General features: G+C 42.7%; 1 protein-coding gene across 1 annotated transcript in view; it reads left to right on the top strand.

The window, feature by feature from the left end:
* The window catches only part of LOC125462862 (sodium-coupled monocarboxylate transporter 1-like), an 81,862-nt gene that overhangs the window by 35,396 nt on the left and 27,274 nt on the right, over positions 1-19,192 (top strand). Inside the window, exons 7-10 of the mRNA XM_059653229.1 lie at positions 948-1,077; positions 5,589-5,677; positions 5,807-5,916; positions 10,272-10,339. Of these exons, the coding sequence (XP_059509212.1) occupies positions 948-1,077; positions 5,589-5,677; positions 5,807-5,916; positions 10,272-10,339 (397 nt within the window). The remainder of the gene's footprint in view (positions 1-947; positions 1,078-5,588; positions 5,678-5,806; positions 5,917-10,271; positions 10,340-19,192) is intronic.

Below are 19,192 nucleotides of genomic sequence, written 5' to 3'. Positions count from 1 at the left end.
ACATTTCACGTCCAGTGATCCTTCCTCAGAACCAAAGTTCAGAACTGATTGGTTCTGAGGTTGCGTCACCGGACCTGAAACGTTAACTCTGTTTTTTTCCTTCACAGATGCTGCCAGACCTGCTTAGCTTTTCCAGCAACTTTGCTTTTGTTCCTGATTTATAGCATCCTCAGTTCTTTGGGTTTTTATTGTAAATTCATTTGTCTTTTGTTTGTAATTTTAACTATAGTGTTTAACTGAATTATGTCTTGCTTAATGTTGAGTGGTTTGACCAGTTGAACCACATCTGGAACACGCACTTCGCACCTACCTTTCAAAGATGATAAAGTTAGGGTCTAGGCTAACTATTAATATATTTTGAGAGGGTCTGGTCCAGTCCATAATATTCTGTTCAAGTTTACACTCTGTTTGCCTTATGTTCTCTTTACGGTTCCAGTGAACCACAAACATACTAACCACCATAAAAATTATATTATAAATTCAGAAATATGTTGTAGAAGCACTTTGAATTTGATATTGTAATACCTCAAGAAACATATAGATTGGTCATGATGCACTGATGTGATAGATTCAGACACAGCACACCTGATATGGAATTTCTACCATCGCATGTCTGCAGAGCTTTTTAATTATTGCAATCATTGCAGTGTCTGTGTCTTTTATTTTTTCCCTGTTATGAGGGTGTTTTTAAAAGAAACAGTTGTCGTTGTGTTGTGCTGCCTTGAGGATAGAAAAGTTGATTGCATAAGCTTGATTCTCAATATTAGACTTGACACAAGCTCTGGCCTCTGTGGACTGCTTGCTAATGGCCCATGACTGACCGTTCCATCTTATTTTTCTTCCAGAGCTATATTGACTTGTTTTTTTTTATGAATATCTCCTAGCAATTGTAAGTTATTCACTTCCATCCCCTTGAAGCTGCCATTCTCGGATTTTCTTTATTTCAGATCTCTCTATATCAATTTGGTTGGCCTGTGGATAATAGCCATTTGTGCAGTATTTACCGGTCTCACGATGTACTCTATTTATCACCAATGTGATCCCCTGACTCAGAAAAAAGTCAGAGCGTCAGACCAGGTAAGCTGTCAGCAGCGAGGTCATGGAGTATCCTTACAGTTCATGAGGACATGAGGCCCACTGGGTTCACGCCAGGTCTCCATGGTGCAATGCAGTCAGTTGTATTCCCCTGCTCCATGACCAAATATCCTACGAGTTACGTCCGTCAAGTCACGAACGAGTCTTTTGTGAAATTATTGATCATTTCACCTTCCTCTGAAGCAGTGAATTCCAAGTGGTTACCACTTGGTACACTAAACAGTTTGCCCCAATATCTGTTGCCCTTAATTCAGTGTCCTCTAGTCTTGGTGTCACCAACTAATGCAAAAGCTTTACTTTGTCCATCTTATTAAGCATTCATACTCCTTTAAGTCCAACTTTACTCCAATCCCGCTTTTTCCAACTTAACCCTGTCACTAAACTCCCCCATCTCTGGTGAATTCTGGTACATGTCCTCTGTACTTCTCAAATACCTTAACAGTTTTCCTCCTGTGTGGAGACCAGAACTGAACATATTACTCTAACTGCAGTCTGACCAGAGATATATTAAAGATTCAGTGTAATTGTTCCTGCTTTTTAATTTAATACTACTGTATGAAGCTCAAGATCCCATTTGCTTTACTTAATACAGTTTCAGCATATCTTGCCCGCATTCAAAATTTATGCACATGAACCCCCCACCAGGCCCTTCTATCTATGCCGTCTCTTTAAATTGTACCACCATGTAAATGTATATTTACCCTCTCCACATGTTCTGTGAAAATGCATTGTCTCACACTTCTCTGTGTTAAATTTCTTCTGGCCCACTCTGTCTATTCTGCAAGTCGTGTTGCAATTTGTATCATCCACATTGTTTGCCTTTGCTCCAAGTTTGGTATTTTCCAACATTTGGTGAAGTTTTGTGCAAATGTCAGGTCAAATACTGAATCTGAAACTGACTCTTGGAGGACACCATTGTGGAGTCTGAGAAATAACCATTACTGACTAAAAACTGAAGAATTCCTGATGCTGAAAATCAGAAACAAAACCAGGAATCGCTGGAAAATCTCAGCAGGTCTGGCAGTACCTGTGGAGAGAAGGCAGAGTTAACAATATGGGTCCGTTCTGAAGTGTGGTCACTGAACCCATAACATCCTTCCTACCAGAGAAACTGTATTTTACTTCTGACCCTTGTCAGGTCTCTAAACTGCCCTAAATTTTAATCTCAGTTTTCTAAGCCCATATTCTGAGACATTCTTAAACATTCCTCACACTTCCTGTCATAAATCATTACAGTATAAACAATCTTCTATGAACTCTCCAGGGATTCCCACCCTCTAACAAATACTGAATTAGGTCACTGTTCCGGGATAGCTTTCTGAACTCTTCTTTTAAAAAATAACCTTTACAAAAGTTACCTACTGATTTGCTATCGTTTTGAAATATAAATGCTACTGTTGTAAATGATATTAGTATATATTTCATATATAAATAAATCACGCGCCTCTCCTTACAGTCTAGTCCCACCCACTGTGGTTAACCATCACCTATTTCCAGCTTAAAATGTAACTGTAAACTGATTTATGTCAGAGCCAGTTGAAATTCCTAAGACTCTGAAAGGAAAGTAATGCCACAAATATCCCTCAAGTGCAAATGGGACGAATAAATTCCCCTAGAAAGAACCTTATGTGAGTACCATTTTCCGTTCCACACGAATATCCCATAATTGTGGAATAATTTGGAGGTGTAGGTACTGCAGCCTTGTGGCTCAGTGGTTAGCACTGCTGCCTCACAGCGCCAGGGATCCCGGTTTGATTCCACCCTTGAGCAATTGTCTGTGTGGAGTTTGCATGTTCTCCCTATGTCTGCTTGGGTTTCTGCCAGGTGCTCAGGTTTCCTCCTGCAGTCCAAAGATGTTCAGGTTATGTGGATTGGCCATGCTGAATTGCCTGTAGTGTCCAGGGATGTGCAAATTAGATGGATTAGCCGTGAGAAATGCAGTTTTCTGTTCGAAGTGGACACCCTTGCCATTCTTACTGAGCTTTTGGAACACCACTTGACTGAAGGCCATTATTTCGCCTAACTCAGGACATATCCTGAACAATGCAACTCTAGGTCAGCCCAAAGTCAAACTATGAAACAAAGCCAAGCCTTTGCCAAATTGTTAAAATTTTCTTCAAATGTTCGCAAACAAGCCGTTGTAATCACTTCATGTGGACTAGACACAGCCAATGAGCCCTACTATACCTAAGTTGAGTAAGAAAACTCATAGGCCGGTATCCAGGAGAGTGCACACCTTGCAAAATCCACTTACATCTAGTTAACAATAGTCAAATTGCTTACCAACATCCAAATCAGAACTAATAAAAATTAACTCTCTGTTAAGTGGCCACCTGTTTCAAATAAATACTGGCGCAGCCATTTCAGTCATTGCGCAGCCCGTCTTGAAAATTCGCTCTGGCCTCCAACCCTTAAGTTTGCACAAAGACCTCAGCCACCCTCAGAACCTAAACCATGCAACTTTTACAGGTTAATTGCACAACTTTGGTCTGGTCTCTTATGAGAAGCAGCTGGTTCAGTTACCACAGATTGTAGTAAAAAGGCTGAGGCCCAAGTTTGATATGGTGAAACTGGTTCAAGAAGATTCACCATGATTGGCTCAACATTTTTTGATTAGAAAATAGCTGCCTGTGTGTAGTTGTATTTAAATGCCCGGAAATTTTTCAGGAAGGTCTACAGACTATAAAAGGAGCTGTGACCACATCGCATGTCGACCAGGAAGCAATTCCATGGTTCTGTAAAGCCCACCCAGTGCCATTTGCCTCATGGGCAAAAGTAGAGGGAGAAATTAGAAGGTTGGAAAGTAAAGGAATCGTCAAATGAGTTCATTTGCGGAATGGGTGATGTCATTCATACTGATTGAGAAGTGAGGTGCGTCAGTTTGCACATGTAGAGATTTTAAACAAACAACATAATGCTTTTCACAGCTGGATAAATACCCAATCCCTTGCTTAGAGGACTTAGATGGAATGCTGGCAGGGGACTATCAGTCACAAAGTTGGACATGACCCATGCATACGTACAATTGCAGTTAAATGAGAATTCCCAGAAGTATGCTACAATTGATACCAATAAGAGTTTGTATCAATATACAAGATTGGCATTTGGGATATCTTCAACCTGTGCAATTTTTCAACAGACAATGGAGAACATTTTACAAGGTCTACCCTAGGTAGCCATTTACTTATCTTGACGTGCTAATGATAGGAAAGACAAATAAGGAGCATTTGGAGAACTTGGACATATTCCTGAGATGTTTGTTCATCTTGTACGCCTTAGAAGGGAAAAATGTGATTTCCAGGCACCCTTAAGTGACCTACTTGGGCTACAGAGTTGACAAGATTGGGTTAAACCTGTTGGCAGGTAAAGTGAGGACAATCAAAGATGCCCCGGCTCTCACATCAGTAACGGAACTTTGATCTTTCTTTGGCCTGGTGACCTATTACAGAAAGTTCATGCATAACCTGGCCTCCATCCCAGCACCTTTGTATCAACTCTTAAAAAAGGGTCAGCCTGGGAAATGTGATGTGGCGAAGCTAGAGATTTCAGGGAAGTGAAGAAACAGCTATCATTCTTTAAGGCATGGGCATACTATGATCCCTAGCAAAGTTTACTTCAGGGGACAAAGTTTGGCATGGCATTGGCCCTACATAGATAAGAGTCATGGTCTGTGTGAGGTCAGGTGCAGTGACGTATAAAGTTTAGGTAGGTACTGGAGTTCTGAATGAGGACGTGGACAGTATGAAAGCTGCAAACTCACACAGTGCAGGAGGAAAACATGTCTAGGTCCTTGACTGCCCTTCCAAACATTCTGGAGCCTGTGGATTCTCCATCTCTGTCATGTGTTGAAAATGCATCGGATTCTGAGATGGACATGACTAATGTCACTAACCTTAAAGCCTTTGCCACCTGAAAAAGAGAATGAATTTCTTCCAAGATGCTCTTGGCACAGGAGACAAGCTACTGTGCGTTATATGCCACCTGTATCAGAGGCAGATTTGGAATAACCTAACGTGGTGCTAAAATGCCCTGGGAGGAACTGCAAAATAAAAGAACCAGACTATGTCATCTGACACAGAGAGGGAGGAATGTGGTGATTGTAACAAGGTGAGCCAGGTGGATTCATAGAATATGAAATTCCTGATTGGGGCTGTTAATCTGGCCCAGTCAAGAAGCCCTGGCAGACAGATATAAACAGCAGTGGCAGAGTTCTGTCCACTCTTAAAGCTGGCTCTGAGTCAGCTGGATCAGTGTCAGTGACTCTACATGTATTTAAAGGATGACGGTGATGAGATACTGGCCTCTGTCGAGTTATTTGAAATTGGACTGTATTTGTCAGGGATCTTGTTTGAGCAAACCAGGAAGCGTAGGATTTTGCTTGAATAGTAGATGGTATTCCTTAGTAATTTGCCATACCATATGGGGTAGAAAAGGTTCCCAGTAAGTGGGTCTTAATATGTTAAATCAGGTTTGTTATACTCCTTGTGTTTTAGTTGCTCCCATATCTGGTGATGGATATTATGAAGGATTATCCTGGCGTTCCAGGACTGTTTGTGGCAGCCGCATACAGTGGGACTTTGAGGTACTGTACATCTGAATCTATTCAATAATCCTTAATGTTAATGTCCTTGTTCTTTCTAATTGATCTCGCTCTAATGCTGTTTCCTTCAGTGTTGAAGTCCTGACTCTCTTTCATTGATTTTTTTTTTAGTACGGTTTCCTCTAGTGTCAATGCATTGGCTGCTGTCACAGTGGAGGATATCATCATCCCGTTCATCAGTTTATCAGAGCAGAAACTTGCTTGGATCACAAAGGGACTCAGTAAGTAGAATTGCATGGCTACAAATGTTCAGATACATGTAGAAACCACTTCCAGGTTGGAATTTCAGTCAAACTGGTAGTTGATCCAGTTCTTAGGTGGAACATGAAGAGCAATCTACTAGTAGGTCAGCATTTATACATCAAACTCATTTACCAGGGTCTCAAAACTGTGGTACTGTGTTTTTGCCTCTGACTTTCCTTCAGCTTGTAAGCTGTACACTCTCAAAATCAACGTAATCATGTAATTGTTCCTGCCTGATAGAACTCATCAGGGCTGGATATTTTTGGTGGTCACCTGCAGAATCTACTTTGAGATTTTCAGTACCTGTTTTGAGTCACCTTTATTTTCAACTGCTCTTACATGCAATGATATGAGCCCTTTTCTATCAGAAAACTCAACATTACATTAAGGAGATATATCATTTTTATTCACAATGGGTCAGTAGTGTAGGATAGTGTTGTTGAGGGGCTCTGGTGGCCTAGTGTAACTGAGCCAGGAGACTTGTGTTCAAGTCGCATTTGTTCCAGAGGTATGAAATAACATCTCAGAGCAGGTTGATTCGAAAATGATTAGAAAGCATAACATGATTGAGTTCAGTGTAACATTTGAATGTGAAAAGAATGAAAGAGCTATTAGAGTTTAGGTAAGGCCAATTTTAATGAGATGAGGCAGAGACTGTTCACAGTGATCTGGGAATATCTGCTAATGGGTAACGCAACAGAAGAGAAGTTGAGGGTGTTTAAAGAAACATTTAATATCAAGACAGTTGATACCTCTGAGAGGGAAAAGCTCACTTTCACAGAAAACAAGCTATAGGTAACAAAAGAGATAAGGGACAGTATTAAAGGGTTTACAAAAATGCAAAAAAAAGCACCAATCCAGTTGAGTGGGAAATACTACAAAGGCCAGCATAGGCAGAGCACCTTGTAAGAGCAATAAGAGGGATTATGACAGAAATCTACAAAGGATATCAAAATCAATAAGAAATTTTATAGTAATGTAAAGGTATAGAGCAGTGTTAGTCCACGAAAGATTGGAAGTGGGAGTATTGTCAATAATTATGGGGAAGTGGAAGACATGTTGAATAATAACTTTGCCTTCTTGTTTACAGTAGAAATGTGGGTAACTAGCTGGAAATCCCAAGGAAATAAATAGTAGATTGGAAATAGGGACTAAATAATATTAATACAAGTAAACATCGGTAATGAGAATTCTGGCTGAGGGTACTTAGGGAAGTAGATGACCACATTGTTGACACCCTAACTATAATCACTGAGTTCCCTAGATATAGGAGTTGTCCGTCTGGATTGGAAAATTGCACTTTGCTTTTATTTAAGAAGGGCAAAAGAGGAAAACCAGGGAATTGTAGATCATTTAGCCCAACATTTGTGACGGGGATGTTGTTGGAGTCTGTAATCAAGGATGGGCTAACTGAACACCTTAAATATTTTCGGTTAATCGGTGAAAGCCGGCATGGAATCATGATCGATGGATCATGCTTGACAAACCTCACTGAATTTTTTGAAGAGCTGACTAAGGTAGTTGACAGAGAATTGTCTATGGATGTTGTTTATATGGACTTCCAGATGGAATTTTAATAAACTCTGTCATAAGAGACTGTGTTAAAGCACATAGAATAGAGGATAAATCATTGACTTGTTTGGAAAATCATTTGTGCGGCAGGTGACAGCAAATAGAGATAATGTATAGGAATTCAAATTAGCAGGATGCAACTAGTGATGTTCCACAAGGATCTGTTTTCGGACCTCAATTATTCACATTGTTTGTTATTATCTAGTTGTTAATGAACAAAGTCAGAGATCCATATTTGCTGATGACATCAAGTTAGGAGGCATTGTAGACAGCGTAGATGATGACACAAAGAGATATTGATAGACTAGATAAATGGGCAACACTGTGGCAGATGGAATTCAGTATAAGCAAGTGTGACGTTATCGATTTTGGGCTGAAAAAGGATATGATGTGGAGGTGCCGGTGTTGGACTGGAGTGGACAAAGTCAGAAGTCACATGACACCAGGTTATCGTCTCACAGGTTTATTTAAAATTACAAGCTTTTGGAATGCTGTTCCTTCATTACGTGGATGAAGGAGCAGTGCTAAGAAAACTTGTGATTTTAAATAAACCTGTTGGACTATAACCTGCTGTCGTATGACTTGTAACTTCGAAAAGGATAGATCAGGGTAGTTTCTAGGTGGCGTAAGGTTAAATACAATGGATGGCCAAAGAAACTTTGGGGGTCGGGTGTAGGAGCATAGAACTTTAAGATGCCATGAACAGATGCAGAAACTAATCCAGAAGACTGGTGGAATGTTGGCCCTTTTAATTTAAACAGAACTGGAGTATAAGGATGCAGAGGTTATGCTGCAGTTATATAAATCCTGGGTTAGATTCCATTTGAGTACTGCGAGCAGATCTGGGCTCTGTACCTTGGGAAAGATGTATTGGTCTTGGAGGGAGTACAACATTTTTTTAAAAGAATAATGTCTGGACTTCGGGGTTAAATTCTGACAGGAGATTATACGAGTTAGGCTTGTTTTCTCTAGAACTTAGAAGGTTAATGGTGATCTGTTGGAAGTCTTTAAGACATTAACAGGAAAAGATGGGGTAGGTAAAGAAACTAATTCCACTGATTGGGAATTCTAGAACTAGGGAACATAGTCTGAGAATTAGGGCCAGGCCACTCAGGAGAGATGTTGTAAAGCACTTTTACACACAAAGGGTAATATATATTTGGAACTCTGTTCCACAAATGACTGTGGGTGCAAGATCACTTGTCATTTTTATATCTGAGATAAATAAGTTTTTGTTAAGCAGAGGTATTAAGGCATATGGACTGAAGGCAGCTATATGGAATTAGATCACGGATCAACCATAACCTTTATTGACTTGTGGAATGGGCTGAAAGGCCTGAATCGCCTATTCCTGTCCCCATGTTCCTAAAATATCTAAAACAGCTTTTTAGATCACTGTGGGATGCTGCATAACATATCAGGGTAATTCAGCATGCTACAGAGATCCAGGGAGAAACGAGGTATTATTCTACAGAAGTTACAAGGGATTACTCTTCCTTATGACTTGGCACAATTTCTTACAGCCTCACTGTAAATTGCAGGGTTTACAGACATTTTCCTGTTTCGCTCAGTATCTAGCCTTGTATATTATTAATGACAATGATCTGCGGCTTTGACAGATAAATCCCCACAGCCATCTGGTAAGAAGCATCGAACAAATAGATGTTGTCAAAATATTTTAATACTGGTGACAATCACAATCATTTTGTGCAGTGGAGAAAGGGCCTACACTAATTTTTCCAGATTGTAGATAGACACCGTGAACATCTTAAACAATATCATTGTCAACACAAAGATTGCCACACGAAACAATGTTTCACAATTTTAATTATCTTAATTAAATTGATCAGTCAACATATTTTATTTCTAATCAGTATATTCTGCTGTAAGCCCACCTCTGATGTAATGCATTGCTTATTGCAACTATCCGCAGTTGTAACATTTCACCTTACCAGCTAGTTTTATTGTACTTTATTAAGTTGCTTAGTATTTCAAGATTCGAAATATCACTCAGTGACAAAATGCAGTTACACTGAGCAGAATGTAACCAGCTAAGCTCTAAGTTCAACACCACATGAATTTGTTAGTGAAACATTGCCTCAGTTTAGAGAAAGAAAACTACATTTAAACTCATCGACCTATCACTTGTCTAATTAATTCTTCTGGATTTTAGTTCTCAGATCTTGCTATCCCTTGCTTCCTCTCTCCAACAACTTCTTGCTACGTAAAAGACCAAAACAGCAGCTCCTTGTTGTCTGTACTAAATACCTTAACTTGGGTCCAGTATTCTGTTGAAGCTGCACTCTATCAAGCTGGCCTTTCTACTTCTTGCATGAATAAAAACATGTACTTATTGGGGCTGAAATTCCACTTATGTTAGACCTGATGCCTTGAGAACTAACTTCAAATAACCACACAACATGTAGAAGACAGATAACGTTTTTCTATTGATGAAAACTGGAATAAAATGTCAATGTTAATGTTAAATTAAAGGCATCCTGCAACTCTTCACGAGATTTTAAGAAGACATTAACTCACCAAATTCCCAAGTTCAGTGTTATGCCTTACTGTTTTGTTGAAATGACCTCTCGTAGTGTTAACTCAAATTTAACTTTTAAACACATTGGATTCCAAGATTTTGCCAGTGGACTGAAGACCATCTGTATGTCTAAGAGATTTGTAAATCACTGTATTTGACCATGGATATGCTGCATTTAATGGGGATGTACTGTTCTACAACAGTTACTTATTTGTTTCATAGGCTTCTTATATGGAATCATCTGCATTGCAATGGCTGCATTGTCCTCTGTGATGGGTGGCGTACTACAGGTAGGATTTACCTGTTTATAGAAGTAATGAGACGTCACTTCACATTTACTGAAATTTAGCCTTCATTAGCATGGCCAGATCTCATGCATTCAGCATTCTTTCTTTTTAAATAACTGCTGTCAGGGAGAACACAATCTGGCTGAGAAATCATGATGTAAACTCCAACAATACACATTAGTCACTCACCTCATCTTTTCTTACTGTACCAACGTGAGGTTTCCATTTCTTGTGCAAGACTCCAGTGGTTAGATTCTCAGAGATTGCCAGTTTAGGCCTACAGACCTATCCTAAAAGCTTAATTGAGAAAACTGAGAAGATCTTTACATCCAGAGATAATTGCATCAGTCTGAGCTGCATTTGGAGCCCAATCTAGTTGAAAGAGCTTTGTGCTGAGTGTTGCCAGGTTTGTATATTCCAATAACACTTTTCCCCTCAACACTTGTGCAAGTAGGAATTCCTCCCCAGACGGAGACCATACTGTGTTCCTTCTGCTGAATAAAAGATTCTTACTAATTCACCAGAAATAGTCAATTCATTATAAATTCATGGGGTATGGGTGTAACTAGCTGGGACATAACTTATGCCCATCTGTTACTACCCCTTCAAATGAGGGCTTGCTAAGGTTTCTTAGATATTCGCTGATGGAATGTGCGCATCCCTGGCTGGGCCACCATTTTTTGTAAATGTCTAGTTTGCCCATAAGGTGGTAGTGAGCTGCCTTCTTGAGTTGCTGCAGTCTATGTGCTTAGAAATTTCCTAACAGATAACAGCCTGAACCTTTATCCCCATGATTTGAAATTTGTAATTTTGTGCTACTTCTTTGTACCTTTGTGTTTACTTGTGATCGTGTTGGCGGGATATTTCCAATGGACCTCTGAATCTTGCTATCAGGCTCAAATGGGTATCAGAAGTCTTGAACAACTTGACTTTCTCTTGGGAAATAGGGCAGGACAGGTGACAGTAGGGGGAGCACTTTGGGACCTGTGACCATACTTCTATTAATTTTAAAACAGTTATGGAAAAAGACAAAACTGGTCCACAGGTTCAAATTCTAAATTGGGGCAAGGAGAATTTTGATGGAATTAGATAGGAGCTTACAGGAGTTGATTGGAGTAGTTTGTTTGCAGGCAAAGGGACCTCAGGCATGTGGCAGTCCTTTAAGAAGTGTGATAGACAGAGTTCAAGATCTATATGTTCCTGTGAGGGTGACGGGCACAGTTAGCAGGAGTGGGGAGCCCTGGGTGACAAGATTTGAGGCTTTGACCACAAAAAAAGAAAAGCATGGCTTGGGAGCAGGCAGCTGGGATCAAGGGAATCCCTAGAGGTACATAGGGGATACAGGAGTTTACTGAAGAAGGAAATCAGGACGGTGAAAAGTGGGCAACAGGTAGCTTTCGCTGAGAAGATTAGGTGAATCCAAAGAGGTTCTATAAGTATGTTAAAGGAAAAATAATAATTCCATAGAGAATAGGACTCCTCAAGGACCAAAGTAGACATGTACGCGTGGAACCACAAGAGATGGTGAGGCCTTCAATGAATTCTCCACCTCTGTGTTTACCATGGAGAAAGACATGAAGCCTTGGGAACCTGGGGACAGTCCAGATCATAGTACAGGAGGTATTGGAAGTATTAGAATGTGCAAAGGTGGATAAATTCCCTGTTCCTGACCAGATGCTTCCAGGAACTCTGCACGAGGTTAGAGAAGAAATTGCGGGGGCCCTGGCTATATATTTGCATCATTGTTAGCCACGGATGAGGTCTCAGAAGACTGAAGGGTAGCGAATGTTGTGCCCTTATTCAAGAAGGACTGTAATGAAAAAGCTGGCAATTATAGACCAGTAAGCTTAACATCTGTTGCAGGTAAGTTACTTGAGAAGATTCTGAGGGATAAGATATACATGCATTTGTAAAGATAGGGTTTGATTAGGAGTAGTCAGCATGGCTTCACAGGTCGGAGATCATGCCTCACAAATTTGTTAGAGTTCTTTGATGAAGTGACCAGGAAGGCTGATGAGGGCAGATTGGTAGACATAGTCTGTGTGGATTTCATTGAGGCCTTTGATAAGGTTCCACATGGTAGGCTGCTCTGGAAGGTTATATCACATGGAATTGAGGGAGAGTTGGCAAATTGGATACACAGAGATAGTAGGAACTGCAGGTACTGGAGAATCTGAGATAAGAAGGTGTACAGCTGGATGAACACAGCAGGCCAAGCAGCATCAGAGGAGCAGGAAAGCTGACGTTTCAGGCCTAGACCCTGCTTCAGAAATGGGGGAGGGGAAGCGGGTTCTTGAAATAAATAGGAAGAGAGGGGGAGGTTGATAGAAGATGGATAGCGGAGAAGATAGGTGGAGAGGACACAGACAGGTCAAAGAGGCGGGGATGGAGCCAGTAAATGTGAGTATAGCTAGGGAGTTAGGGAGGAGATAGGTCAGTTCAGGGAGGACGGACAAGCCAGGAGAGCGGGATGAGGTTAGTAGGTACGGGATGGGCGTGGGAGGAGGGGATAGATGGGAGGAAGGATGGGTTAGAGAGGCGGGGACAAGCTGGGCTGGTTTTGTGATGCGGTAGCAGGAGGGGAGATTTTGAAGTTTGTGCAGTCCACATTGATACCATTGGGCTGCGGGGTTCCCAAGCGGAATATGAGTTGCTGTTCCTGCAACTTTTGGGTGACATCATTGTGGCACTGCAAGAGGCCCAGGATGGACATGTCATCTGAGGAATGTGGGGGGAGGGGGTGCTTTTGAAATGGTTCGCGACAAGGACTTGCAGTTGTTTAGTGTGAACCGAGTGTAGATGTTCTGCCTCCGCTTGGTTTCTCCAATGTAGAGGAAGCCACAACAGGAACAGTGGATGCAGTATAGCACATTTAGCAGATGTGTAGGTTAACATCAGCTTGATGTGGAAAGTCTTCTTGGGGCCTGGGATGGGGGTGAGGGAGGAGGTATGGGGGCAAGTGTAGCACTTCCTGCGGTTGCAGGGGAAGGTGCCGGGTGTGGTGGGGTTGGAGGGGAGTGTGCAGCAGACAAGGGAGTCACGGAGAGAGTGGTCCCTCCGGAAAGCAGATAAGGGTGGGGAGGGAAAAATGTCTGGTGTTGGGGTTGGATTGCAGATGGCGGAAGTGTTGGAGGATGATGTGTTGGATCCGGAGGTTAGTGCGGTGGTACGTGAGGACAAGGGGGATTCTGGTTTGGTTGTTATTGTGGGGGGGGGCGAAGGAAGTGGGCATAGGGGATGGCATTTTTGCAGGAAGGTGGGTGGGAGGTGGTGTATTCTCGTTAGCTGTGGTAGTCGATGGGCTTGAAATGGATATCGGTTTCTGGGTGGTTGCTAGAGATGGAAACAGAGAGGTCCAGGAAGGAGAGAGAGGCATTAGAGATGGTCCAGGTGAACTTGAGGTTGGGCTGGAAGGTGTTGGTGAAGTGGATAAAGTGTTCGAGCTCCTCGTGGGAGCACAAGGCGGCGCTGATACAGTCATTAATGTAATGGAAGAAGAGGTGGGGTTTAGGGCCAGTGTAGCTACGGAAGAGAGATTGTTCCATGTAGCCCACAAAGAGGCAGTCATACGTTGGGCCCATGCGGGTACCCATGGCCACCTCCTTTGTCCGACCACCTAGTCACTGAAAAGGTTAGTAGGTACTTTCATGCGGTACCGCCACATCTGCTCCCAGGACGAGGCATTCCGCCCCCGTACATCTCAGATGTCCTCGTTTTTCAAGGACCGCAACATTTCCCCCCACCTCGCCAGCGGTCGAGAATGCCCTCGACCACGTCTCCCACATTTCCCGCAACTCATCCCTCACACCCCGTCCCTGCAATAACCACCAAAAGAGAATCCCCCTCTTCCTCATGTACCACCCCACCAACCTCCGGATCCAACACATCATCCTCCGACACTTCCGCCATCTGCAATCCAACCCCACCACCAGACATTTTTCCCTCCCCACCCTTATCTGCTTTCCGGAGGGACCACTCTTTCCGGGACTCCATTGTCTGCTCCACACTCCCCTCCAGCCCTGGCACACCCGGCACTTTTCCCTGCAACCGCAGGAAGTGCTCCACCTGCTTCTACACCTCCCCCCTCACCCCTATCCCAGGCCCCAAGAAGACTTGCCACATCAAGCAGATTTTCACCTGCACATCTGCTAATGTGGTATACTGCATCCGTTGTTCCCGTTATGGCTTCCTCTACATCGGGGAAACCAAGCGGAGGCTTGGGGACCGCTTTGCAGAACACCTCCGCTCGGTCCGCACTAAACAACTGCACTTCACAGTTGCGAACCATTTTAACTCCCCCTCCCATTTCTCAGACGACATCCTGGGCCCCCTGCAGTGCCACAACAATGCCACCCGAAGGTTGCAGGAACAGCAACTCATATTCAGATTGGGAACCTTGCAGCCCAATGGTTTCAGTGTGGACTTCACAAGCTTCAAAATTTCCCCTCCCCCCACCACCGCATCCCAAAAACAACCCAGCTCATATCCTTCCACCCACATATCCCCTCGCCCTACCTCCATGTCCTACCTACTAATGTCATTCCGCCCCCTTGACCCGTCTGTCCTCCCTGGACTGACCTATTTCCTCCGTAACTCCTCATCTTTACTGGCTCCATCCCCCACCTCTTTGACTTGTCTGTCTCCTCTCCACCTATCTTCCCCTCTATCCATCTTCTATCCGCCTTCCCCCTCTCCCTATTTATTTCAGAACGCCCTTCCCCTCCCCCATTTCTGAAGAAAGGTCTAGACCCAAAATGTCAGCTTTCCTGCTCCTCTAATGCTGCTTGGCCTGCTGTGTTCATTCAGCTCCACATCTTGTTATCTCAAATTGGATACACAGTTGGCTTGATGGTAGGAAGCAGAGGGTAATACTGAAAAGATGCTTGTCTGACTGGAGGCCTGTGACTAATGGTGTGCCTCAAGGGTCGGTGCTGGGCCCACTGCTGTTTGTTATCTATATTGATGATTTGGATGAGAATGTACAAGGCGTGATTAGTAAGTTTGATGGTGCTAAAATAGACGGTTTCGTAGGCAGTGAGGAAGGTTATCAGTAATTGCAGCAGGATCTTGATCAGCTAGAGAAGTGGGTTGAGAAATGACAAATGGAGTTTAATATAGATAAGTGTAAGGTGTTGTATTTTGGAAAGACAAGTCAAGGTACGAGTTTCATGATGAATGGTAGGCCCTTAAGGAGTGTAGTGGAACAGAGGTACCGTGGAGTTCAGATGCACAGTTCTCTGAAAGTGGAGTCACAGGTAGACAGGGCAGTGAAGAAGGCTTTTGGCACACTGGCCTAGATCAGTCAGGGCATTGAGTATAAAAGTTGGGAAATTCTGATGCAGATGTACGTGGCATTGGTGAGGCTGCACTTGGAATATTGTATTCAGTTTTGGTCACCTTGCTGGAGGAAGGATATTATTAAAATGGAAAGAGTGCAGAAGGAACTTACAAGGATGTTGCCAGGACTTAAGGGACTGTTATAGGGAGAGGTTAGACAAGCTGAGATTTTTTTTTCTTTAGAGCTGAGGAGACTTGTGGGGGGGTGGTCTTCTCAAAGTGTATAAGATAATGAGAGGTATGGATAGGATGAATGCAGTCAGTCTTTTTCCCAGAGATAATGGGAACTGCAGATGCTGGAGAATCCAAGATAACAAGGTGTGAAGCTGGATGAACACAGCAGGCCAAGCAGCATCTCAGGAACACAGATGCTGCTTGGCCTGAAGTGTTCATCCAGCTTCACACTTTGATATCTAGTCTTTTTCCCAGGGTTGGGGAAGTGATGACAAGAAGACATCAGTTTAAGGTAAGAAGGGAAAGAATACAGGGGAACCTGAGGGGCAGCTTTTTGACACAGAGGGTTTAACACTCATGGAATGAGCTGCTAGTGGACATGGTTGAGGCAGGTACATTAACAACGTTTAAAAGGCATTTGGACGAATACATGGATAAGAACGGTTTAGAAGGATATGGGCCAAGGGCAGGGAAATGGGGTTAGCGGGGATGGACATTTTGGTCGGCACGGACCAGTGTGGGCCGAAGGACCTGCCGCCGTGTTATAGCACTCTATGACTCTCTCTAAGTCTGCTCAGTGTGGGCGATAATTACTCACTGGTACTTCGCCAGCTGATCAAGATGCTGCTGCAATTTCTGAATACCTTCCTCACTGTCCACGTTACCACCTACTTCAGTCGCAAACTTACTAATCATACCTTATGAGTATATTTTCCCTGATTTGGCCATTTTCCCTGCATCCATTAGTGAGTTCCTCTCAAGGCTTGAGGGCTAACAGGAAGCAATCATCTCGAAAGCAGCAGAATTGTTCATTGTTCCCTGAAGGTGACAACGCAGGTCAATAGGGTGGTCAAGAAGGCATGTGGCATGCTTTCCTTCATTGGGCGGGGTATTGAGTACAAGAGTTGGCAGATCATGTTGCAGTTGTATAGGACTTTGGTTGGGCCACATTTGGAGTACTGTGTGCAGTTCTGGTCGCCACATTACCTAAAGGATGTGGATGCTTTGGAGAGGGTGCAGAGGAGATTCACCAGGATGTTGCCTGGTATGGAGGGTGCTAGCTATGAAGAGAGGTTGAGTAGATTAGGATTATTTTCATTAGAAAGACAGAGGTCGATGGGGGACCTGATTGAGGTCTACAAAATCATGATGGGTATAGACAGGGTGGATAGCAAGAAGCTTTTCCCCAGAGTGGGGGACTCAATTACTAGGGGTCATGAGTTCAAAGCAAGAGGAGGAAAGTTTAAGGGAGATATGCGTGGAAAGCTCTTTACACAGAGGGTGGTGGGTGCCTGGAACACGTTGCCAGCGGAGGTGGTAGACGCAGACACGTTAGCGTCTTTTAAGATATACTTGGACAGGAGGGCCGAAGGGCCTGTTCCTGTGCTGTAGGTTTCTTTGCTCTTTGTTTTTCTGTTTAATAACATGGCAGATAAGAGAGGGAATGCACTTCAAAATGGTGGCACCCTCTCTGCAAATATTTCATATTTAAAACATGCAATGGCCTCTGCAGCCAGGCCACCACTGTGGCAGGATACCTGCTGCTGCACTTCAAGTAGACTGAGAGGCCTCCAAGTCTACCTGGGGAGCTGGCTCCTGGTCTGCTACTTGTTCCCATGCAGTTGAACTGTTCTTCGCCACATGCAGTGACCTGGAGGCTGACGCTGGCACAGAATGAACTGGGAAATTGGCATGCTAGGAGCGACATGAAGCTATGTACCCACCTCCATACCTGCCCTCAGACACTGCTGAAAATCCTGCCTCTCAGTTTGTGCTGGGTTCAACCCCAATTTTTATAGCGTTATGTTGAACTGCCTGTCTATTAAGAAACATTTTCTGATTCAGTGCTTTCAACAAATTGATATTCTGGACCAATGCAGACAGTGCCTTCAGGAGAAAGAAAGTTTAATAGAGAACAGGAAACATCATTAGAATATTCCAATTACAGAGCTGCAGCAGGACCTTACAGCATACAATTTACCTAAGGATCAAAGGTAACGAGTTATTCCGTGACAACAGCAGCCGAAAGGTTAAAACCTATTTTAAACTGAGAGGCAAAGGAATGTGAAATAAATCTGGTTTCCGTGAATTGTCCTCTTAAAACTGTTTCACATCTCTCTGTCACAGATATCACACAAATATATCAGCAATCCACTCTCTCTTCTGTTTTTCCAGGCTGCCCTCACTATTTTTGGAATTCTTGGTGGTCCATTACTCGGGGTATTCCTGCTAGGCATGATATTCCGTTGTGCTAATTCAATTGTAAGTATCTGACAGACATCAGAAGCTCATGAAGGGGTTATACAAACAATCTGGAACTGAAATAGATAGCTTTGGGAGGAAATGGGGAACGTAATGTAAATTAGTCGAAGGCCAAAGAGATCCAAGTACATCAATAATTAAAAGTGACAAAATGTACAGAAAATGGCAAAGCAAAAGAATACAATAGGGATACGCCGGGCTTCTGCTATACAGAGCTTTGCTTCAACTGCACCTGAACAATTGTAAACAGTTCTGGGCAACACTACTTTGGAGGGATGTATTAGCCTCAGGGGGAGTGCAAGTTTGATTTTCCAGAAATAATTCAAAGGATTAATTTCAACAAAATAATGTTGTGTTCTCAGGAATTTAGTATATTAAGGACTGGTTAAGGGATGTTTTGAATGATTTTCATGATAAAATGTGAATAGGGTTGATAGAATTACCTATTTCTGTTGGCTGGCCTTTGGAATAAGTCAGATAGCCTGAAAATTAGAACTCAACCATTCCAGAATGAAATTAGAAAACACGAAGGCATGTAAAATGTGATCATTTGGATTTCTGTTCCACAAGTGGCAATTGATGTTGGATCAGGTGTAAATTTTAAAGATGAGATTGATTGATAGTTTTATTAGACTAGGATTAAAGGGTATGGGGCAAAGGTACTTAGATGAAATTTGGTCTCAGTGAGTCATAATCTCAATGAATGGCAGTGGAACAGGCTTGAGGGACTAAATGGTTTACTTCTGTTTTTGTTTCATAAATACCCATGGTAATTTAATGCCTGGTTTTAGGTGTATATGTCTGTAGAATGCTGCGACCATTCCTCTTTCCTGGACTGCTTCTACGTTCAGCTTATAGTGATAGAGGTACAACCATTGAGTTTCAACTGGAAGAGGCTGTTATCTTAAACAAAGTATATTTATGCATGTTATCAGTCAGGTTCAAGTTACATTAGACAAGCAGTAGTTTAGCAATACAGCAGTTGAGTACTGCTGAAAAAGGTACGTCGGCCTATCACCCAAATGACTGATGTGGTATATGAATTTCAGCTCTGTTGTGATGCTAGGTATTTAGCTGCACATC

Source organism: Stegostoma tigrinum, chromosome 21 (assembly GCF_030684315.1).
Source record: "Stegostoma tigrinum isolate sSteTig4 chromosome 21, sSteTig4.hap1, whole genome shotgun sequence".
Taxonomy (NCBI): domain Eukaryota; kingdom Metazoa; phylum Chordata; class Chondrichthyes; order Orectolobiformes; family Stegostomatidae; genus Stegostoma; species Stegostoma tigrinum.
The sequence above is the reverse complement of the archived record's forward strand: the minus strand, read 5'-3'. Positions and strand labels throughout refer to the sequence as shown.